Below are 25,185 nucleotides of genomic sequence, written 5' to 3' on the forward strand. Positions count from 1 at the left end.
AAAAAGTATTAACTAAAGTATTTTTAATATATAGTAATTTATTGAATTAAATTAGGTTAATGACTCAAAATATAGATGGAAAAATTCTCCACAAGTTTTTCAAAAGTAATTTTTTAATCAATTCAAGTCCAGTAAAGTTTTTCTTTATACATCTATCAAAGACTTTTTCTTTAAAATGAACTCTTTTGATCTTAAAATAATTCAATAAGCTTATGATAAACACTCTTCAAAATTATTAACTTGTCTACAATACTCCTAAGAAATGCTTCTATATAGTTTTGATTTGATTTGTATGATTAGAACCCATTGGGTTTTGTGGGGTTTGAGAGAAGTAGCATTAGCTTAATGGACCATTATAATGTGCCTATCACTATCACATGCTTTGTATCATGATTTATATATATATTTAGTTTCATAGGGTCCAAATTAATGAAGAAAATTCAAGATCAATAATTAATTACAACTATATTTTAGAATACTTTTTTAAATGATAAAATTAAATATACTTATATATTGTTAAAATAGACATTTATTAGTATCTATCAACAAGAGAATATTAATACATCGAAAACTATACATATTACTATATTTATAAATATTTTAATTTATTTGGTTATATTAAAAAACACCCTATATTTTATGTAGTTTATAGTTTCTCTTTTGGAAATGAATTAAATGAAAAAGAAATATTACGTATGATGAATCCTTGAGTTAGTTTTCAAAATATATATCTTATAGACCTTAAATTTGTAAGAGTAATTTTATTATTATTCTAAATTAGAGAAAGAATTAAAATATATTGTCTACCCTCTCTATAATTATAATTATTTAGAATGATAAAAAATTTACTTGGAAAATTTTCAAACCTATTTTTGAAAGCTAATCGCTCTAAAGAATTTAAAGATGAAAAAGAAAGTATATTTTAAAAACTAATTAAATATATCTATTATTCAAAAAATTATATTGTTGTTTGACTTTTCTATAGAAGTCTATATGGTAAATTTTGAATTTTATTATATGTTATAAATCTTTTTAATAGTCTTATAATTAACAATAATTGCTCCAATTTTGTAAAGAATTATTAAATAATTCCCAACAAACATTGATAAACAATTAAGAAAAAGAAAAAAGAAAAAGAAAAGAAAACTAAGGCAGTGATTGAAATAAGTTTGAAATACTGAACCATCTCTTTCATGTGGACACCCACACTCTAGATGAAGTCATGAATAATGGAAGGGGGAAATTATTTGTTAATTTAATAAGATTATGACACTTTTATTTATTTACAGAAATCAAATATGTCCACATACATTTCAAAAGCTCCAGTTTTCTTTTTTTCTTTTTTTTTTTTCTCTTTTTTAATAATAATAATAACACTTCATTTAAAAAAAATCATTTGAACGTTAAATATTTTCTTTATTTTACTATTTTTGATAAATTCTTTTTAAATGGAACATTGCAATTTAATTAACAAAAATACTTACCTGTATTTTGAATTATACCCATATTTTTTATTGACCAAACACCACCTGATAAAATTCTTTCATATGACACTTTATAACTACATCTTATTATGCATGAAAAAAAAGGATGCTCTTTGGATTAAAGTAAGAATTTTTTAGGTTTTGAATCGGTAAAATTATATACTAGATTAGTGTAATTTAGATATACGAGTCAAAGTAACTTATTTGATATAATTTAAAATTTATTAATATTTTTATTTATTTAAAACATGTAACATATAATCGTAGAATTGTGAACACAATACCAAAGTCTTAATCAATACTCTAAATTAGATTTATTTGTTTATTTTGGAGATATATTTGAGTTGGACACTTATATGTACGTCTCAAGTGTTTTCATCAATATATATGGGTTCCATTAATTATTTTGCTTTTGGTTTTGCTTTACTTGGTTTCTTCCAATTTAATATGGCTTTCAATTCATTTGCTGTTATTTTAGTTTTAATTTTGGAACTTGCATTCTTCTAGTTGGGACATATAATTGTTATATTCTTTTTGTTGAATTACCAATTTCACTTCAACATATATCTCTATTAATTGTTTCACAACTTTTAATTTAGTTTTTACCGATTCATTATAATTTTTTAAGGGTAACATATTGGTTTTTTTTCTTGTTTTAATAAATCATTCTTATTTTATCTCCATTATTTCTTAGATTTTCATTTTTTTTCTAAGTAATAGACTTAAATTCTTAAGTAAATTTTACAAACATAAACACACTTTTAAAAACTACTTTATAATACTTTTCGAAATTTAAACTTTTGGTTTTCACAACTAATCTTTTAATAAAATAAAATATTGAACTTTTCATGTTTTCATATATATGTGTATGTGTAGTAGATTCAAAAATAAAAATTTAATTTAACATTGTGTTGGTTTATATCAATTACATTATACATATATATATTTTAATTTAATAAAAACAATAGTTGAGTTTTTAAATTAGAAATACTATATTCGAAATAGATTACATTCATACCCTCGAAATATATATGGAAATTTTCATAAATATAATAAATCACTAAGTTCATGCAATTAGTCACTTTTTAAATGTTTCAGATTTGTCTTTTTGTCTTTTTTCTCCTTTTCGTCGTGATTTTTTTCATTATCTTTCTTCTTTTTCTCTTTTCTTTTTTTCTGCTGTAATTTCTTTCCGTCGTTTTTTTTACATAGTTAATGATCGTGTACAAAAAAAGAGCCAAATACGTGTATAAAGAATCTTAAAAAAAAATCGTTTAAATTGGGATAACCAATCTAAGCGATTGTGTAAAAAAATAAACAAATCTAAATGTACAAAAAATTTTAAAAAAAAATCGTTTAGCTAAATCTAAACAATCATGCACAAAGAATCTTGAACAAATAAACGATCGCAATAGAATCTTGAAAAATTTTGGTTAGTCAAATTTAAACGGTCGTGTACCAAATTTTGAAAAAAATAATTGTTTAGATTTATATATTCAAATTTAAACGATCAAATCTAAATGATCAAATCTAAACAATTGTTTAACCAAATTAAACGATCATGTAATCAAATTGAGAGATCAAATTGAAAAAATAAATCATTTACAAATCTAAACGACCATATACCAAACAATAGCCAAATCTAAATGATCTTGTATCAAATATATTAATCGCGTTATTGACGGCATGGTTGACGGGACATTTTTGGTATCTTTCATTGTGGGTATGTGAGTTTTTTCCGTTTTCGAAATTGTTTTATATATAGAGTAAATATTTTGCTGTTTTGTTATATTTTTTAAAAGACTCCAACATATATTTGTTGAATTTAATAAATATAAAAAACATAAAACAAAATCTATAACATTGTTTGGTAACCGTTTCGTTTTTTTATTTTAAAAAATTAAGTCTATTTCCTTTCCATTTCATACAATTATTTGCAAAAATCTTTAGTACAATGGTTGAGTTCTCAACCAAGTTCTAAAAACAAATTTTTAAAAGCTAGATATTCTTTTTTAGTTTTTTAATTTAAAACAAATTTGGTTAATTTAAAAATAAAAAGAAAGAAAAACTTTAGTTCCCTATGCTTAATGTAAAAATAAAAAGAAAGAAAAAAATGTTGACAACCCATTTGCTTTCTAATTTTAAATAACTAATTTTTAAAAATCATATGTATTTTGGTTTTATTTGTATTGTAGTAAACAAGAAGCTTGATTTTTAAAATTACTTTGATAAAATTGAAAATGAGAAAAAGGTTTTAGAAATACAAACAAACAAACAAAAAGAAAATTGATTTAGCAAACCATGCTTGAATGGTTATGGAAGAAAGAGAGGTGTATTATTATTAATCTTATTTAATTTGCAATAATGAGATGGTTTGATATTAATTTGGGAGATATCTTTTTTCTCTGAAAAAGAAGAAATAATGTCATTGTCACTTATCACTTATCAGATGTGTGTGTTTGTTCTCATTGACAAACATTATCACTTACATGTGGCTCTCTGTCTCTCTTTTCTTTGGCTATCAACCAATTTCAATTCCTTCAACCATACACTTCTTTCTCTTCTAAGCACTCTTTTGTCATTTTCCTTCTCAAAACACAATGTCACATTTTCTAAATAAAAAACAAACAAAAATCAAATTTGTTGATGTATTTGAATTTTTTTTTTTTTTTTTTTTATAATTTTTCGTTTTTAAGTTTTCCAAAAGTATGACGTTTGGATCTTAAGTTGTAAATTTTCTAGCGTTAAACTAAGTTTAGATACCTAATGCAATAATATTTTATTATTATTTTAAATTAGAAAAAATAATTCAACGATGAAGAATAATATTGTAAGTTTTAAATATGTAAAGACTAAACTAAGTAACAAAAATCTTTGACAAATAGACGGTGATATTTTTATATATTTATAAACATTTTTAGCAATTTTGTCATTTAAAATAATTTTTAATATCAATTTACGTATACTTCTTAAATCTTAGATTTTCGTAAGTACATCAATCTACACCTTCTATTAAGTTTTATTTGGAAAAAGTTAGCGTACAACTTATAATTGTATCAATCAACTCAATCATAATCTTCGTATGGGTGTTTTCAAATATAGAAAAATTAGTCAACTTATTTACAAAAATAGCAAAATATCAGTATGATATATAATGATTGACATTTATCGACGTCTATCATCTAATTATAGTTTACTTTATTCGAATTTTCTTCAACAATTTTACCATTTAAAACGATTCTAAATTAATATAATTTTCTTTAGTATAAAATTGTATTAGATTAGAGTTTTAATTAACACACTTATTTATAGAAATTATCATGCCCAACACTTCTTTGAAATTTTTTTAATAGATTTAAAACAATGATTGAACAACATATCCTTATATATATTCTTTTGTTCCCTTTTTGTCACCATGTCTTTTCATTGAATTATTATTTTTATTTTCATTCTAAGAAAATATAAATTTAAAAGTTTTCAAAAATTTAGGTGTCTACATCTAATTCGGCCTAAGAAATCATCTTTTATCTTTAATTTTTAATTACTAAAATAAAATCTAATAATTTAATAAGACAATAAAATATAATTCCAAAAAATCCAATTATTGAATTTCACTCAACTCTTGATTTCAATTTGTATCGTAATATCTAAGTTTCTGTACATCATCTGACTTTTAAATATGATGTATACTATTACTCATAGATCCAACTCTTAAAATAATAAAAAATAATAATAATTTTGTACATACCGACATAAATTGTTCACATAACCAATATAGTCTAAGAAAAATTATTATAAATGACACAACCATTGAAGATATTTACAAAATATAACGAAATTTTAGATTTTATTACTGACTTTATTTGGTAATTATTGACACTAATGAAATTTCAAATTCTATCCATGATAATTAACATCGATAAGACCTAAAAATTTGTTATATAATATTTTGGTTTATTATGCTATGTTTGAAAATGATTGTATTAATTAATATACGTATGTAAGCCATGGACCTAATTCTTTGGCTCTTTATTTCAACTAAAAAAGTACGTCATTTTTTCAAGTTAATAAGATTACATTAGTTTTTATTTTAAATTTTGTCAAAAAAAAAAAAAGAAAGAAAGAAAGAAAATGGGAAAATATGGTGCTTTAAAATTTTTGTTTACAAGTTTTAAATATCCAACCATTAATCATTTTATTTTCGTTCTTTATTTAATTAAATCTATATATACTCTTTTCACCCTCAAGTTTCTTCTTTTATTTTTTTACATTCTTGAAAAAAGTTGTTTTTGTTGGTAGAATTTAGTTAAAAATCAACAATTATATTTACGAAAAATTCAAATGATGAGTGTAAGCTATGAAAAGAAAATACATTTAATTAAAAAAATAAAATAATTATCCAATAGGGCAATTTTTTATGTCATATAAATTTCACTTAAAAATTAAAAGCTTTGTTTCTTCTTATCCATTTTTATTTTTATGTTTCTAAAAACAAGGGATACAATAAAAATATTGAATATTTGTTTAGTTGCTAACAATGGAAATTGTTTTTGAAAACAAAACTTAAATTTTAGGTTAAATTGGAAAAACGACAAAAACAACTATTTCTTTTGTTTTTTTAACTAATATTAAAGAATATTGAAAATACGTGATCATCAATTTAGGAAAAATCATTTCGTCAAATTCACGGCTATTTGGGGAGCTTAATGTTATCATGATTACTGTAGATTCGAGATATGTTAAGAATGCATGAAAATAGTAAATAGAAATAAGATCGTAAAACGTAAAAATAGTAAAAAAGAGAGTTAAATTGAAAACTACAAAAATACAATGAATTTGCTATTACGAATTAAAACATACTCAAATATCACTTAATCCAAACATGAATCTTAGATAACATTACATTTAAAACTTATTCCATTTCCAAACAATCCCTAAATTTTTGTTTGGTTCGTGATTTGAAATTTCATTTTTAAAAACAAAGAATTCATAGAAAATGAAAATATTTGAAAACATGTTAATATAAATAGGAAAATAACAAGTAAAAAAGATAAATGATGTTACTGTATCCTACTCCCTTTCACTAAGAATTTATGATTGAAGTTTCAAGGAGGCCTACAAAATTTTTACTTTATAATATGAGATATTAGATGAAGTAAAAATAGAATGATGAAACTTAGTTATATTCTAATTAAAAGTGTTAAATTGCCTTTGATTACTATAACCAAACCACATAGCTCCTACAATATCATCTCTTACCACATTCATTTCTAACTCACAAAAGTTGTCCCATTATCACCTATTTTTGGAATTATGAAGAAAAGATGTGGAGGAATTTTTTATATTTTTTCCTTGTCCATTAAGAATTTATATATATATATATATATATATATATATATATATATGCATGTGTATGTGTGTTTAATTATTCTATTTTTATTTAATCCAATATCTCATTTAATTTATAGTAGAAATGTAGGGCATAGTAATGATATTGATTTTTGGCTAGAATGCATATTTTGTTCCTTAAATTTGACATCAATGTCTATTTGGTTTCTAAAGTTTTAAAATGAACACTTTGATATTCGAGGTTTAAGAAATGGTTCTAAATAGTCTTTAAAATTACTTAAATTGTGACCATTAAATATGATTTAGCAAAAATATATTATAATATTATTTTCTTATGATGTGACATTTTTTCCCTCTTCAATTAAAATATATTTTTGCCAAATTAATCATATTTAAAGGCTACATCATTCTTCTGTTGGTCAACTAACAATCAAAGAAACTTTAGGGATCCTTTAAAACTATTTCTCAAATCTCGGGGACTAAAATGTTTATTTTAAAACTTCAAGGATCAAATAGACATCAACCAAAAGTGTATTTTTCCTTTATTTTTTAAGTGTAAATTCTATTTTGGCCCATAAACTTGGTAGTGTATTCTATTTTGTTTTCTAAATTTTGTGTTTTGTTCTATTTTGGTCCTTAAACTTTCAAAAGTGTCTAATTTGGTCTCCAAATTTTTGAAAAAAAAGAAGCTTAATTTGGTCACTACCATTAGAATTCCACTAACCTTTTAATAGAATAATGATGTGGTTTCTATGTTTGGATAATAAGGCTCTAGATTCATCATATCGATTAAATTGGTAAATAACCTAATAGTCGTTGTGGTGGATTCTTGGAGAGGTAATCATAGAATAATGATGTGACTTCTATATTTGGATAATTAGGCTCTAGATTCATCATATTAATTAAATTGGTAGATAACTTAATAGTCATTGAGTTGGTGGATTCTTGGAGAGGTAATAATAGAAACAAGAAATTTGGAATTTTCTATTAATATTCTAAAATAAAAATAATAACAACTTATATAATTTATACTAGGGGTAAAAAGAATTATCATTTAACAAGAAATTTGGAATTTTTTATTAATATTCTAAAATAAAAAAATAATAACCTATATAATTTATACTTAGGAGTGAAAAGAATTATCATGTAATAAATGATGACATTGCTCGAACTTGAACCGGAGACCTTTAGTAGTGTGTTAGACTAACGTGATAACCAACTACACCACGACATCATGTGTTACCTATTACCTTTTTAACAAGTCAAAGAGTCTAAAGTGGGGATCATTTCTACTCCAGTAGGTAGTAGGTAATTAACAACTAATTATTAAGCAACTAATTACATCAAATTCTCTCCTCCTAAGGAAAACTCGTTCTTGAGCTAACGAGTTTTAGATAGAAATTTGTAGCTGGTTATGTGCAAAATATTCAAAGATATCGACTATGTTAAAAATGGGATTGATATATATGTTATTTGGTAAATCAATCTTGTATGTGTTGTCTCTGAACTTCTTTATTATTCGATAGGGTCCTATCTTCTTTGGTGTATTTTCCAGCTGGAAGTCTCGCTTTTCGAAGATATATCATGATTAGATCTCCTTCTTAGAATTTTTTGAATCTTCTATGTTTACAACTTGTTTCTTATATTCTTCATTCATTTTCTCAATTTGGTTTGCCACGTTCATGATAAGCTTAGTTATTCTTTCTGCCATGCTCTCCGCTTTTGAACTAAATCAACATCAGAAGGAATATTAGTTAGATAAACAGTTAGTCTATGTAGTTTTGTGAGGCCCTGATTGCGTACCACCAACACAATAAAGACCCTGCGACAAGGATACTAAGCTAAGAGATTTTTGACCGTAGAATATATTATGTAGAAGGAATATGTGTGAAGGCCTTGACTCGAAGAATGGAAGTTCAGGTGAAAAAGAATAGAGGACATCCCGTTAGGATATATGAAAAAGGAAAGAAGGTGACGCGAGAATAAGTGCTTAAATCTAAGTCCCATCGTCAGAAAAGCGACGATGAAAATAAGCTGGCGAGGAAAATGATGCATTGAATGCCAAGAGTTAGGAGAAGTGCTTATGCTTAAGAAAGGAGGCAATGAAGTGTTTTGTCAAGATGACTTGACCACTCACTGAGAGGAAGTAAATGCTTGCTGCTTTTTGAGAAGATAGAACGATCAGATGATTTAAGAGTTTGGCTTCCCAAAGAGATAAAGTGTGCATCTTGAGAGAAAAGCCAGTCGACACAGACAAATAACCCATGTGTCGAGTTTAGGTTGGTTGCATGACATGACGAGTCGGTAAGGAGACACGCGTAAAGTGTTGAAACGACCCTTGGATGTGGAAGGTCACTGTAAAAAGGGCTAAAGGTCAAAGAGAAAAAGGAAGTTTTCGGAAGAGTTAAACTTTCTAATGAAAGTGATAAGGAAAGTTCAGAGAGTTGAACAACAGATGAGGAAACCCCTAGGCGAGAAGAGGAATCCAAAGGTAGAAAAGGAAGGAGTTGAGGCTAAAGTATATTTGTTGTTAGGCGTTGAAGCCATGCGAAGGATGAGTTTTAGGCGTTGTACCCCACTTAAGGAAGGAAAGCAAAGTTACTCCGCAGCCTTATACGACATGACATTTGTGTCATCTTATCTCAAGTCTATGGAGCCGGTTGGTAAGTGCATTGCTCCTTACCGCAAATGGCTTAGCTTGGAAGGAAGGCGAGAGCAATACCCAGGCTGATAGGACCAAGCCAAGGAAGCCAAAGGGCAAGAAAGCTGAATTAGGGAAGGAACAACCCTAAATGCGGTTCGCTAAGAGAGTTGGTTAGGCGATTGAGGTGAAGGACTAAGTTGTGCCTTTACATCTCTAGGTACCTACTGCAACAAGAAGTGTTTGACAGTGCAAAGAGAAAAGGGTTGTGGTGGGCTGCCCTCGAGTGAGGATGTTGATGACTTGAGGGGAAGGGGTTGAAGAAAGGGATCTTGGATTCCTAAAGACCTCAACGCGAAGGTCTGCACCTTGGAGAAGAAAAAAGAACACGGTGCATTGCTACACAATGAGGCGAGGAACCTAGACGTAAAGTGGAAAAGGCTGAGCTACGCAAAGGGAGGCCTGAAGATTATGTTTAAGTCTTGTTGTAAGGAAAAGTCTAAGTTCTGAATGAATAATGTAAAAGTCTTAAGTTATTAAATAAAAGTTTTGTACTTATCTCGCTGCATTATCTTGTATCTGTCGCGTAAGTAGTTGAAGGGTATTGTAAAGCTAAATATTAAAGGCCCGATGATAAGGCTAAGTTAATGAAAATTAAGTTGTATTATGTTGTGTTGAGATTGTAAAAGAAAAGTTGTTTCGCTTACTAGGCATCCAATATTTACTACTCGATGTGGTAAGCGTTGAAGGCCTACACAGCACGCCTCCACTAGGTTGCAAGAAGCGACTTTACGGGTGGGGTGTGACAAGTTTAGTATAAACAATTTCAAATGGTGACTTCCCTGTTATTGGATTCTTTATACGATTGTAGGTGAACTCGACTTAAGATAAGATGAGGTCCCGTTTATCTCCACCAATACACCGTATGAGGTTAGTTAGAGTTCTATTAGTGACTTTAGTTTGTCCATCCGTTTGTGGATGACTCGTGGTACTAAATTAAGTGTCTTGTTGAATTTTTTCCAAACAGTCCTCCAAAAGTAATGGAAACTTAATATCTCGATTGGATACTATGGACTTAAGTATTCCGTGCAAATGTACAATTTCTTTAAAGAATAGGTTAGCTACATAAACAACACCTGAAGTTCTTCTATGAGATAAAAAGTGAAACATCTTGCTAAATTGTTCAACTACCACAAGTACGCAACCATACCCCCTTTGACTTTTTGGAAGGTCAAAGATAAAGTCCATGAAGAAGTCTAAAAGTTATCTCGTCATTTTGTTAGGTCATCTCTATAAAAATTTGGTAAGGAGTCAAAAGCTAGTACTTGAATCTTTCATCCAAATATAAAAGTTATCTCATCATTTTGTTAGAAAGTTTAGGCACTAAAACAAATATTTTTAAAAGTTCAAGGACCAAAATAGATTAATACAAAAAGTTTACGACCAAAACTTATTATTATTTTTTTTTATTTCTAACTAAATATTAATATTCAAATAAACGAATGGCTCTTAACATATGTTGTTAAAAAAAAGGTATAATTATATATTTTTATAGGTTCGACGTGTCACCATCACGATTTTCTTGAATAGAATATTACAATAAACTTCACAAATAGGTGTCTATTAGTGTTTGTTAGTAGCTGAATTACTATTAGGAGCCAATATAATATAAAATAAAATAATAGATGCTTTATTAGTTTATTATATTGAATGCACTCATGCATTATGAGATTCTTATTACTTTTTTATTTTATTCTTTTTCTTTTTTACCTTTGGTTTGTTCATGTACATGTATATAAACCATAGTTTGTATCCATTAAAATTTTGAAATATTTATTATAAATCATCTATCCAAAATATTTATGGAATATACTACCATTTCACATTTTATATATATCACAAATATTAATAAAATCTAAAAATGATAATATTTTGTAAATATTTCAATTCATTTTTCTCTATTTAAAATGTTCTTAAAAATTTTAAGGATTGTTTTTAATTATAATAAAATGAATAAAAATATTTATTGGTTTAGTAGATGTTTAAATCGATTTCGGACGTCAAGAAGTACAATTTGGTTGATTGGTCGATTTTGTCGATTTAATGCTTTGGATTTTTTTTTTAAAAAAAAATTGATTTGAATTTCTTCTAAAAATAACATGGACCAATCTCCTTCACTATCCCAACTGGCCACCTTCATTCAATTGATTTTAATCGATGAAATTTTAGTCTATCATGTTTACCCCATATAAAGCTTATCAGATTTAATTCTAAAGTCATAATATATATTTCTTATAATATACATTCAACCCATTTGAGTCCCACCCACATATTACATTTTTTCTTCAATATACCTAATACATTAATATTGTTAGGGATATTATTAAATAGGTTCATTATGCTTGATATTAAAATGCCATGGGTCAATTTCTTTACGTTCCATTTACATTGTCATATGTCATTAAAGACGCTAATTATTATTGTTCATGTTATTTACCTCATATTTATCAAATTATTTATGAATAGTGGAATTTGGTCAACTTTGTAAGATTAAAAATATTAGTTGAAATTCGAAAGAAATCGGAGATATAGTTGAGATTTTTATAAAATTTATATTTTCTTATATTTATTTATTTATATGTATTTTATTTTATTTACTTCAATATTATATTTTCTAATGTTTTTTTATATCCCATTTTAATATATCAATCAAAATCAATACATTAGATTTCATCTTTCATTTAGTAAAGTTAAATATGCAATCATATATATCTTTTACTCTTTTTTTTTGTCCATATATATTTAATTTATTCTTCCTTTCCAAATATAGTAATGTAATATCAATATCTTCAATTCTTAACCAACGGAGTTCTTACCACTTCATCTTACTATTAGTCTATTAATACTTTTTGCAATCATATGTATATTTTTTTTCTCTCTTGAAGATTTGCTGACCCAATACTTTTTTTTAATATTAATTTTCAAACAAATGATGAACCAATTGGAATATATAATTAAATCTATAATATATAGACACTTTTGGAGGGCTCCACACAACATTTTTCTTTTTTCTTTGAAACTTAGAAAAGTGAGATTTATATGATTGTATAGTTTTCACATACTTTTGGCTTTAATTATTAGTGACTTTTAGTTAAATTAAAAAGCATTTGAACTTAATATTAGATTAACCCTGATTTTAGAATTTAGTATTCATCCTTGTATTTTCTTACTCTTGTGGGAAGACTGAAAATTGTAGAATTGAAAATTGGAATATCGTTTATATCTTTGCAAAGTTATCCCATTTGGATATTTATAGAAAGATATTTCCACGATTTCAATGGCAATTAAGTCAAGATAAAAAAACCTAATTCTTGGAGAGAATATAAAAAAATCTTTAATATAAGGCTTTGACACAATTGAATGAGATAGGATATGAATGAATCGATATCACATCTGAATGAGAGAGATCTTTAGAACATGTAAATAAAGTTAAGAAATATTTAAAAGAATTGAAAGTTTATCTATGTCAACAAGGATGCACACCTTCCTTTTCGATGGTTCTAACATAGGAACTCTAAAATTAGTTTAGTTTGAAACAATTCTATATTTGGTGACCTTTTAGAAGTTTTCGTGTGAGTGAGGACAAACTATGCTAAAATAATCCATGTTGGTTTGTGGGAACAAGTTTCACTTTAATAAGCATTTTAGAGAAGCAAGGACGACATTGGCAAGTCGTAGAGAAATGCTAGGACCATTATATTAGTTGTTGAATCGAATTTTGAGTCTTGGTATGAATCTTTGGCCTGAGGTGTTAGATTAAGTCTTCCTTTTGAAATTCAGAAATGCTAGGACCATTAATTGTTGGATCGAATTTTGAGTTTTGGTCCGAATCTTTGGATTAAGTCTTTCTTTTGAAATTCAAATATGTAATACCCAGAGGAAAAGAAAAGGTCAATCATGTTAAACAAGCTAGCCTTGCTCAGTGCCAATGAGCTCAGGTAAAGTGTGATCTGACATCTGAAAGAAAAACCTCCAGTTGAAGGCGACAACAAAATCTAGTACATGTAAATCCTTGGTTAAGTTTCTAAATCTCCCCCAAAATTTCATAATGCTTTCTTACACAGCATTAGCCTTAATAAGAAGACTAAATATCTTCGAGTGTAATAAAAGTTATATAAGATGGATTATAAACAAATATTCTCTTTAAAAAACAAAAAAAATTAAAAAGAGAAATTATTACTAAAAGTACTTTTTACATTCTAAAACCTTGATCTTTAAAAAACGACAAAAAAATTAAACAGTTGTAACTTTGTCCGAGTTCTTCGAAAAATGACAAAAAAGAAAAAAAATGGCATGAACCTTTCTTCTCCTATATAATCTATCATTCAACGTCATTTTCTCTTCACTTCCTCTGTCAACTCTTTTCTTCTTCTCCGATTTTCATCCGCTCTCATTCTTCCCTATTTTATAACTTCATATTTCTTCACCTAACTATTTCTTTGGGTATTCAATAATATATTTTTTCTTTATAGTTTTATTATTATTTGTTTTATTATATTACTAAACAACAGTAGTTTCCTATCTTTTTATATAATTTCACTTTTTATAAACTTTTTGACAAACTTAAGGTATGAAAAGTTATTATTGTTGTTATTACTATTATTATTATTATATTATTGTTATTATCATTTTCATTAATCTTATTATCATTATCAGTATTATTACTATTATTATTATTAGATATAAGAATGAACTGAGGTAGTTTAGCACGTGTGTCTTGAGATGAAAAAAGTTGCAACTGTTATTATTATTATTTTTTTTTAAGACCATTTAGGTGTGAGAAAAGAAAGAGACATATTCCAATAAGGCAAAAAAAAAAAAAAAGAAAGAAAAAACCACTCCTTTTACCCAATTTATTTTCCAAACCACCTGTACTTGAATTTATATTGCAAAATCTTATTCACATTTCTAAAGTAGAAACCATATACCTACTTGAATTTTATGAAGTTTCATTTCAAACTCTCAATAATACATACTGAAATAGTTGATATATTATTTAAAGGTTTGTGAAAGTTTGTAGAATAAACTGGGACGATGTAGGGTGTTGGATTTGATTTTTTATTTTTATTATTATTGGTTTGTTGATGTATCACTCGTTTGTTTTGGCTTCATACTAGGTTGGACAAGAAAGGATAAAGCAAAAGAAATTCTCTCAACTACTGAACCCTAATAAAGCATAAAACAACAAAATTAGGGCAATTCTTTTATTTCGAAAGTATCATTTCATCACTCTTAATCATAAATTTTCACTTTTTATATTCTCTGTCTTGATTTGACATAAAGAAAAAAATAATAAAACCAAACATAATTCAGATAAGTTTTCTAATCAATGATTAAATTTAACTCAAAATTTTGGTAAGATGATATTTTTCCATATCTAAACTACTTTTAATTTATTTATTTTCTATATATTTATAAAATTTAGAACATAATCTTTAATCAAACAAATATTCTTTTACAAAAAGCATACACTAAGTAAAGAAAAATTGAGGTAAAAACAAAAACGCATCAAAATTTCACTAATCACTTATATAACAAAAAGGAAAAAGACCATTACTACTTTTTTTTAACACTACTATTTGTTTATTTGACTATAGGATTTATTCCCTTCTTCTTTTAAAGCTTATAGGTATAAACACTACATTGATTAAATTATGTTCATTTGGTTTATTATAATATTTATGTCTAAATACCTACATCAACATTCTAACATTTGAAAAAGTGTTATGTATTAACAATTTAAAAACTACAGTGGCTTTTAACATTTAAATTTGATACAACAAACCTTTTCGATATTTACTTTTCAAATGACGATGATATTAAAAATAAGTAAATAAATAAATCTTGTGAGGACTTTTTTTATTTTAATTTTACAGGATTCTTATGGAAAATAGTTTTCTATTAAGATCTTTTTAAGAGAGATTGTAAAAAGTGACAAGGTTAATGAAATATTTAAACTTTATAGAAAATTGTGTGAAGTGAGTGTTTGTTAAATTTTTTATTGTGAAATGTAAATATTTTATCTTTTTTATAATTCTATAAAGCTCTTTTTTAAATATAATTGAGATGTTTGTAAAAATAGCAAAAAAAATTGATCTATGTCACTATATTTCTAAATTGTAAAAGTAGCAAATTTAAAAGCGAATAGCTATTTGATATATATAATTATTGGTTAAATTTGCAATATGCAAAAAAGAGGTGTTAAGAACTGCTTCTTTTCTAAATTTTTTTTTGTCATATGATACAATTTTTCAATATAATTTCAAACAAAAGGAAGTAATATTTCATATGTAATTATCCATAAATAAGAGGAATATTATTTTTTGGGAGAAAAATGGTATATTTGACCACTTTTAAACTCTTCAAACATATAGTAATAGTGTTTGATGCAATTTTAATCTTATCATCCATCTCGTAACATCCTCTAAAATTTTTGAACTTCAAAGAAAAAAAATAAATGAATAGACACCACGTCAGAAGGACTTAAACACATGAAAGATATGGTTTAGAATAAGTTTTAAAAAAGGTAAATATTTTTGTTTGGATGAGTTGATCATCTAAAAGGGGAAAGGTTTAATGGTTGGTGGGTAAAAACTATGGTCTCTCTCAAATATGCACACAATCATAATTTATTTTATTTTGATTCATCCTTGAATAAATAAATGCATCTTTCAGTTATTATAAGTGGGTTGATGAACTTAGCTAATAAGAAAGAACAATTCCAATGAGAAAGCAAATGAGGAGACTACTTTCAAACTAAACTTTTCTTGTCTCCTTAAAAAAAAAAAATTAATTTAATATTATTATTATTATTATTATTATTATAAATCTAAATCTCTCGATCTCAAATACTTTCTTGTTTTTTGGGCTCATTTTTGTCATTTGGATTCAATTCAAAACCCTGAGAATTCAAGAACATAATCGAAATTTTCTTCAACTTTCGTAGCTAAATTCGTAATTCCACCATTAAATTCGTTGTTACTTTGTGGCATATGAATGTCAAAACTTGCTGTCCTTTTCAATCTACGGATTTGTGCGGTGAAATATTCCACTTCAACGACGAACAGTAGGAATTGAGCAGCGCAATATTTGGCGCGCGGTTGCTTTACTAGCAGGCTCTCACAAATCGCCATTGCCAAACCTCAGAGCTGCTTTTCAACTCTTTATCTTCATCCTCTTCATCCATTTTCACTTTTTTTTTTCTTTTTTTGAAAATTTCAGATTAGGATCTGTTCTTGTTTCTCTGTAAGTGTTTTCTCGTTAATTCTCTCTTTTTATCGCTATAATTTGTTGTTATGGCTTCTGGGGTTTGTTTTGTGGGTTTTTTTTTTTTTATGAAGCTTTATTGTTAGTATTCAGTGCATGAACGTTTTTCAAGAAATTTGTGTCGCTATCAGCATTTCTTTTTCGACATTCTATTTCTGGATTTAGTTTTTATTTTGTGTTGCTTTGATTGTGATGCTACTTCCGGTTCTGAAATGATTTCATTGTTCTACTTCCTTGTTTTTGCTTCTGATTCTTAATTATTCTTTTTTTTTTTTTTTTTTTTTTTTTTGGATTGTTCTTGTTTTGTAAAGTTTAAATTATGTTTTGTGATCAGGAAAACTGAGAAGCAAAATTTCCCGAACTTCATGTTTTGATGATTAAGTCCGAGTGCTGAGATTTAGTCCGTTTGGAATTTAGTGGGTTTACAAAGGAACCCCTATTTCATATAGAACGAGTTTCAGATTTTGAGTTTTGTTTGGTGGTGATCAGAAGATTGAGTGACAAAGAGGAGATGGACATGGAAAGATTTCTCTCAGCCATCGTCTCGGAAGTTCAAGCGGGAGGGAACTCTCTGCTTGTCACTATTAAGATTGCTGTGTTACCCATAGCCAAAGTTTTCACTATGTGCTTTCTGGGTTTTCTTATGGCATCTAAATATGTCAACATCTTGCCTGCAAGTGGAAGGAAGCTTTTGAATGGGGTATGTTTGCATAAATTTCATCTAATCTGTACACTGAACAGACTCTGTATTGTTTTCTGATTTGATGTTTTGATGGACCTATCTAAACACGATGACTAGTATTTTGATGGGTTCAAAATGATTTTTCATTTTTGCTTCTTGTGCTGCAGTTGGTCTTTTCGCTTTTGCTTCCATGTTTAATATTCTCTCAGCTCGGGCAAGCTATTACTCTCGAGAAAATGCTTAAATGGTGGGAGCTAAATATACTTTACACGTGTTCCTGTTTTGATTTGAATCTTGTATACAGAGAACAGTCATCTAATTTCATTTGTGGCCTTATTATGTAGGTGGTTTATTCCTGCAAACGTTGTTCTGGCTTCGATATCAGGTTCCCTAATTGGATTAATTGTTGCATTAATTGTTGCATTAATTGTTCGTCCTCCATACCCCTTCTTCAAGTTCACAATTGTACAAATTGGAATTGGTAAACCACTTGATCTTGGAATAGTACTTGCACATAGTTTGTCTGTATGATGTATGAGTTGTTTCCTGTTTGTCACTTGATTGGCTGGTCATTTCAGATATCTGTTAATGGCCATCAGTTTATAACTCCTTATGGCCTGTCAGTTTTTAGTTCAAAAACTAGAATAGTATTTCTCTTTTCCGGATTGTGCATCAATTCTTTGCACTAATTGAATGGCACTGTGAGGTTTGTGCTGCATGTGACACAAACCAATCATGTTGGCCGGACATTGATCCACAATTGCAGACAAATAAATTAGGAGAGCTGTTCAAATGAATATACGTTGTCAATAACTTAATGGATCAAGGAACGAATCAGAGGGTTCCAAACTTGCTAATTCAACAACGCAGACCTAGTTTTAATAGGGAATTTTCAATGATTTGGCCTTATGTGATGGATGCTAGCATATGCTATCCTTCTGATACATTTTCCTTACCTACCTAAAACTCAAGATGAGTTTATTCATTTCTTGTTTTTGTAGTATTTTTCTTTTGAATAATCCTGTATTGAGAGCCCCACTCCCAACTAATTCAGGTACCCATGCCTATGCAGGCCCTGAACTCAGTCTTATTTTTGTAAGTCTTTTAGCTGACTGTTAGTTTGATTAGAAGTAATATCTAGTTCTAATTAAGCCTGCCAAAGCCAGTGTGCTACTGGTATAAATCATATCATTAATATTATGGAAATAACGATGATTGAATAATAAAGATGAGTTTCCTTTCCCACTTCCCTCTGTTGGAAGGTACATTGTACTTGCATTTTAGAGTAAGTTTCAAGTAAACACTTCCTGTAGTGTCAAACGAATTGCAATATCCTTGATCTTGTGTCTTAATTCACCCGTTTTTTTTTCCTTTTCTGTGTGAAAGATGAAGAATTGATTAAACAAATCATAGGGTTTCTGTACTTTAAGATGCAGTAGCTGTAGATATGCTGTGAAAATATTTACTTGAACTTCATGATTTGGTTTTCTCATATGAACGTATTATTTATGCATCCTTGTTGCTATTCTATGTTTTGATGTTGGCATTCAGGGAACATTGGAAATGTGCCTCTCGTTCTCATTGCAGCTCTATGTAGAGATGATATGAATCCTTTTGGTGATGAAGAGAAATGTAGCACTGATGGGATTGCTTATATTTCATATGGCCAGTGGGTGGGTTTTTCTGCGTTTTTGGCTCAACTCATTTGGACTTGTGCATTTTTCTGAAGTTGGATTTTTTTTTTTTTAATTTTTAATTACTCTTCATCATATATCATTCTAAATACCAATTATTCCATCCATGACTTGGCTTGTATTCATTCCTAAGTAACATGTTCTTTTTATAATTTAGGCCCCATGGCTTGAAGCGAACAATATACACTTTAATGAAAAAGAGAGTGGAAGAAGTATTTGATAAATACGTACCATTATTCTAATTGGTATTCACTATTCACAATCAAATTTCATTTTTAAGTACTCTCCCTTGCAATTAACTCAAGATGGGGTGCATCTTTGTGACTCCTTCAGGAAATTTTTACCCTATCAATGGCTTTGTTTTTAAGAAAAGAAATAATAAATAAATAAAAAATTAAACATTTGTTACTAGCAAACAACCTAATCTAAATTTACTAATACCTACGTGATTATTTTTTATTGTCAAGGTTGGTGCAATTATCCTGTACACCTATGTTTATGCGATGCTGGCACCTCCACCTGAGGGTACATTTGACATCAAAGATCAAAATATTCCAGTTAAGAATCTGCTAAAGGATAATACGCCTGCACATGTTCCCTTGCTCATTCAGGAGGTAGCTTCAAAATATCCGGATGCTCCTAAGAAGGAAGAGGTGAGAGACTTTATTTTTCTTTATTGTAAGCATTGCCATATTCAGTTTAATGGATTCATGGCGAGGTTCATTTCTATTAATCAACTTATAATAGCATATTTTATATTTTTCTAGAAGACTAATATGACATTCTTTTATAGAAGTATGATATGGAATATGAAAAATGTAATAACGATAACAAGACCTCCACCTATTTTCATAATAGTATAATATTGTCCACTTTGGATATAAATCCTCGTAGCCTTACTTTTGGAATCACCCAAAAGGTCTCATATAAATGGAGATAATTGTTCTTCGCTTACCATAGATCTCTCCTTTCCCTAACCAACATGGGACTTTATTTACACCAGAACATAATGGATGTAAATGTTATCATCTTCAATTTTTAGCAGCTTCTCTGTGTTTTGGGTTATTCATTAGTTAATTTATCTTGCCTTAGTTATGGTTTTGAACTAGTCTACTCTTTGTAATGAAAACTAAGCTCTGTTTTCGGATTATGCATTAGTTAATTTCTGTTGCCTTAGTTTTGGTTTTATGAAAACAAATCTACTCTTAGTTGTGAAACTAGTATGTTAAATTGTCAGAAGAGTTTTAGATCAGTTGTGTCAATATTCTTGGCTTCATGTTTCTTTTTTGCTTTCAAGCTAAGCAGTGGAAAATCATTCTTTCTAAAATTATGAAGATTTGGATGACTTCTTGGCTTTATTAGGTTAGCTAACTTATCTTAAGTGGCAGTTTGTTCATTCATCCTTACTTCTGAAAGGAAATACAAAATTGGGGCTGTCTGTCACAATTTTTCTTTGGATGCAGACTAAGGGCTTCCTTATGTATTGGTTTGACAAATTGAAGCTCAAGCAAATTTTTCAGCCTCCTATCATTGCTTCGGTTAGTATATATTTGTGTTTTAATGTGCTGTAGTCTTATCATTTGTTTTATGGATCATACTATAACTAGTGAATGCTAGATAAATTTCGTGGGAGCATATGTTTCATCCTCTTTTGAAATTGTAAACTGAAATGTTGTTTTCGGAAAAAAATTGAGTTTGTTTTGTTCTCTTGAAAAGAAAAGAAAACAATGGGTTGGGTTTAGGGTTTGTTCTCTTCACGAACATCTGATATGTATCCCCAAAGTTAAAGTGATGTTTTTTATTCATCTAATTATGCTTTTGGGGTTCATGTTAATTGATGAGGTTTCTGAACTTCCAGATTCAGATCTCTTTCCAAGTTCTTTTGTCACCTTTCGTAATTGATTATGCAACCTGTTGCAGGTCCTAGCTATGTTATTGGGTGCAACTCCATTCTTAAGGCGATTGATCTTTACTCCTGATGCTCCATTGTTTTTCTTCACTGATAGCTGCATAATGCTCGGGTAAATCCTGGAAATTTTTTAAGAGCAATGTTGCTTTTTATTTAGAATTATAATTCTTTCGCTTTGCTCATTGATGGGCTTGCACTGAGGTTGTTTTCTTGGAAGGTTTCTTTTAGTCCATTTTTAAGAATGGCTGCTAGATGCCTACACTTAAATTTCTGTATACCTAAATATTTGATCTTAAGGTTATCTTTGGGTTTCTGTTTCAAGTCAAGAGCTCAAATTCGTAGAGTTTGTGATGATCATGTCATGAAGATTCAAATTAGCCGTTAACAGAGGGTTCCACATATCTCTTTGGCTTTTTGTTTCCTGGCCTTTGTTGAGGATGCCAGCATAGTTCCAAATCACAATCAGGTTGACGTGGAGAGGGCTTTTGGTAAAGGCAACATTTTTGTTGGTATAAGGATTCTTGTGGAAAATCCAAAAGCAAAACCATGTGGGTTCATGAAGGGTGCATTATAATCTCGAGAGATCTACTGTCCTAACACCTTCTTCTAGCCTCATTGTTGTTTTTGGGTTGTGATGGTGCTGTTTAAGTTATAAGTCCTCCCATGGTGCTCTGAAATTATAATTTTTGCAGCCATCAGGTTAAAAACAAAATCTTCAAGGTGGCATTTGAAGAAAAATATAGAGCAGCTGGTATTTAGATTTCAAATTCTTAAAACAAGAGATCCTTCTTTTCTTTTTTGGGTCTTGGGATCTGCGTTTTGATTTTGTGGCAATTTCTGGGAATATTTCCTACTCTCTAACGTTTGCTTTTTGAGAATTTAAGGCGTGCTATCTGTGTCTTCCAGGTTGAAGAGATTGAAAAGAAAGTCCTAAGATAGTGTGTTTTTTAACCTTCAAGAACCAGATAAGAACCTAACAAGAATGCTTGAATTAGTACAAGATTCTTAAAAGATATTACATCACTCCTAAGATAGTGTGTTTTTTAACATTGAGTTAGATTTCATGGCGGATATGGACCTGTAATCTTTAAAAATAGGTTATGGATGAGTTGATTTCATAAAACTAGAATGTGGGAAATTTAAAGGGATGTATACTTATAAAATTTCCATTACCAATATAATCTAACACCTTTTGTTGTTCAGGGAGGCTATGATTCCATGTATCCTGTTGGCATTGGGAGGAAACCTCGTTGAAGGTTAGTGCTGTTCCAATGACAATAATTTTCTGTCGTAGTTGTAGAGATATATAGCTTGATTGCAAATCAAGAACAAAATCTTCTTGAATGACTTGACACATTTCTGCTAAAATTTTGATATTTAAATTCCCATCGCCCAGCAGCATAAATTTTTGTATCGGTGATTTAACATCATGGCAAATTGTAATGTCATTTCTCCCCGATTCATTTTGTTTTCTATGTTGGGCCTTTCACAAAACTTTCAAAGCACAAGTGGAAGAAGCAGAATGCTAAGGTTTGGGTATAATTATATTTCTTGTTTGCTGTCCCATCAGCTCAAGTTTGTGGGTGGTTTACCTGTCAGCTTAAGCTTTTGAGTTAATTGGTGATTTAACTATTTCTTTAGTCATGTAAACTACCCAAAAGTCCTTTTATTTTCAAGACAGCTTACCAAATAACAATGTCTCATTTTGCTTGCAGGTCCTGGAAGTTCAAAACTCGGGCTACGGACTACCGCTGCTGTTATTTTTGCAAGGTTGGTTTTGGTTCCTCCTGCAGGGGTTGGCATAGTCATGTTAGCCGACAAGCTTGGCTTCCTTCCTCCAGATGATAAAATGTTCCGATTCGTTCTTCTTCTTCAGCATTCGATGCCAACATCTGTCCTCTCGAGTAAGTTCCAATCTTGACAAACAACTAAGAACAAACAAACGAGTACTCAAATTGATCAGTAATCTTCACCTCATTATTCATTTCCTGAAATGAAAGAATTGAAGCTTGTTTAAGTCAAAGTAGATGTCATTTAAGGCTTTTAACTCATGAAGCAAATTATTTTTCTGTAGGTGCTGTGGCTACTTTGAGGGGTTGTGGTAGAGAATCTGCTGCTATTCTTTTCTGGGTTCATATATTTGCCGTCATCTCAATGGCAGGGTGGTTCATCCTCTACTTCAGGATACTCTTCTAAAGAAATTGCAACCTTGTGAATAAGTTTCATATTCCAATACTTCTCCTTATTCTTTGTTAAATATGGGTGTCATTGGTTACTTGTAGAGAAGACCAGTATCGTTTAGAAATAGTATTTTTTTGTTTGAGATGATTATGTATCCTAAAGCTAATAAGCGAATTAGTTGCTTCAATACGGTGGGTGTGAACAAGAGATATTCTATTAATGAATAATCCATGCTTCGTAGATCACATGGAAAAAGACATTATGGAGATGAATAAAGAGATTATGTTAATTGTACTTTGGTATAGATTTTCCTCGATATATGTTTTTGGAGGTAGCTGTCCATATTTTTATGGATTTTCCGTTTAGGCAAGGAAAGGGGACGGAGTCGGGATTTTTTTTCGTTTACGAAGATGGAGAATGCATTTCTTGCACGATTGCCTCTTAATAATGTTTTGTAATAAATTTTAGGAGTTCTAACCTACATAAGCTTGACTTCAAATTTACACACAAATAAGGTTTAATATTACTTAAAAAAATAAAAGAAGTTCGTAATAATACAATTATAAATAAAAATGAAAATAATTTAGGTATTTATTATTCATTTTAGTTTGAAGCATTTAATATGAGATAATACATATAATTTTATTTTTTTTTTTAATTGTATGAGATTTAATGTGAGATAGTATATATTTATTTTTAATCGTAAATGTTTGATTTATTTCTTTTCTATATAAGTTTCATTCATTTTCATTTTTTAATTGTATTGTTATATGGCTTTCTACGTGATCTTTTTCTTTTTTCAATTCTCTATGTTTTTATGTTGTTCGAATTTTGTACAGAAAAATTTTAATGGAGATAACAAAACTGTAAACTATTTACGACTCATATAACAAGTCCAATAAGGCAAATTATTTTTTTTAAAATTCTATATTTGCCCTTACTGTTTTATAATGAATTTTCTAATATGATAGTTCTTCTTCCTGATTTTTTTCCGATTGTTTTCGAGTTATTTATCTCATCTTTTATATATATTTCATCTTGATCATTCTTTCTCTTGTTCGTAATTTTCTACAACATTCTTTCTCATATTCATCATCTTTCATAACATTGTTTCTCTTCTTGTCATCTTGGACAATCAAGATCGACTATATTGCTATGTCAATATCGTCTTTGTGATTTTAGTTTCGGTGAGTATTTTAAATATTGTTTTTGTCTAAACTCCTTAATTGATTATAAAATTTCGTTCAAAATAATAGAATGTTTAGAATATTCAGGTATTAATGTAAGACATTCTGTATTTCGTTATGAAGATCGTTAGTTTGAAGATTTTGATGATCGTTTTCGTTGAACCAAAAAATTATATTTCAGTATGAATGTCGTTTTTTGTTGGTTGTAAGAATTTTAAAGTTTTTTTTCGTTTAGAGCTTTTAAGAATTTGTGTAAGAATTGTGTATTTCATTTTGAAGATGGATAGTTTGAAGTTCTTCACGATAATTTTCATTGAATTACATCGTTACCTCTATCAACATCATCGTTTATCTATATAGAGACAATTGTTTTGCTATATGAACATGATCGTTCATCTTTATGAGCACAAACATTTTTAATATTTTATATCATCAGCGTATTTAAATGATCATGTATCTAAGTCAACACTATCGTTTAGTTTATTCTATACGATGGTTTACCTTATTTTATACAATCGTCTATTGTTGTCAAATGATCGTTTAGTATTTATTATATTTTTTTACATGATCGTCTATTTATTTTTTGCATTGTGTTTATTTTTATTGTTTAGTACATTTTATTCTCTTATTTTGTGATAGATATCTATCTAATTCTCCTTTTCACCATTAAATACTTAATTATATATATATATATATATATATATATATATATATATATATATATATATATAT

The 25,185-nt window shown here is 28.5% G+C and overlaps 1 protein-coding gene across 4 annotated transcripts; it reads left to right on the plus strand.

Annotated features, from left to right (window-relative positions):
* The first annotated feature begins 13,887 nt into the window (after positions 1 to 13,887).
* PH (protein PIN-LIKES 6) lies at positions 13,888 to 23,560 on the plus strand. 4 transcript variants are annotated; one of them, XM_017047517.2, is made up of 11 exons: positions 13,888 to 13,977; positions 17,135 to 17,500; positions 17,650 to 17,729; positions 17,827 to 17,963; positions 19,034 to 19,155; positions 19,644 to 19,829; positions 20,640 to 20,714; positions 21,097 to 21,197; positions 22,289 to 22,341; positions 22,801 to 22,989; positions 23,160 to 23,560. In XM_017047517.2, exons 2-11 carry the CDS (start codon positions 17,312 to 17,314, stop codon positions 23,279 to 23,281), a joined length of 1,254 nt encoding a protein of 417 aa, XP_016903006.1. In that variant the 5' UTR covers positions 13,888 to 13,977; positions 17,135 to 17,311; the 3' UTR covers positions 23,282 to 23,560. The 4 variants fall into 4 exon arrangements, with proteins under 4 accessions (XP_016903006.1, XP_050944246.1, XP_008463303.1 ...); XM_051088289.1 differs by having other exon boundaries at positions 17,827 to 17,867; XM_008465081.3 differs by having other exon boundaries at positions 13,912 to 16,779; positions 17,827 to 17,867.
* The last annotated feature ends 1,625 nt before the right edge of the window (positions 23,561 to 25,185 follow it).

Source organism: Cucumis melo, chromosome 8, assembly GCF_025177605.1.
Source record: "Cucumis melo cultivar AY chromosome 8, USDA_Cmelo_AY_1.0, whole genome shotgun sequence".
Classification (NCBI taxonomy): Eukaryota; Viridiplantae; Streptophyta; class Magnoliopsida; order Cucurbitales; family Cucurbitaceae; genus Cucumis; species Cucumis melo.

Bases quoted from the DNA above. Each gene is read 5' to 3' on its own strand.
- PH (XM_017047517.2), top strand. From the start codon at position 17,312: ATGGACATGGAAAGATTTCTCTCAGCCATCGTCTCGGAAGTTCAAGCG. The intron at 17,501-17,649 runs GTATGTTTGCAT...CTTGTGCTGCAG, and splicing joins GAAGGAAGCTTTTGAATGGG to TTGGTCTTTTCGCTTTTGCT. The intron at 17,964-19,033 runs GTAAACCACTTG...GTTGGCATTCAG, and splicing joins AATTGTACAAATTGGAATTG to GGAACATTGGAAATGTGCCT.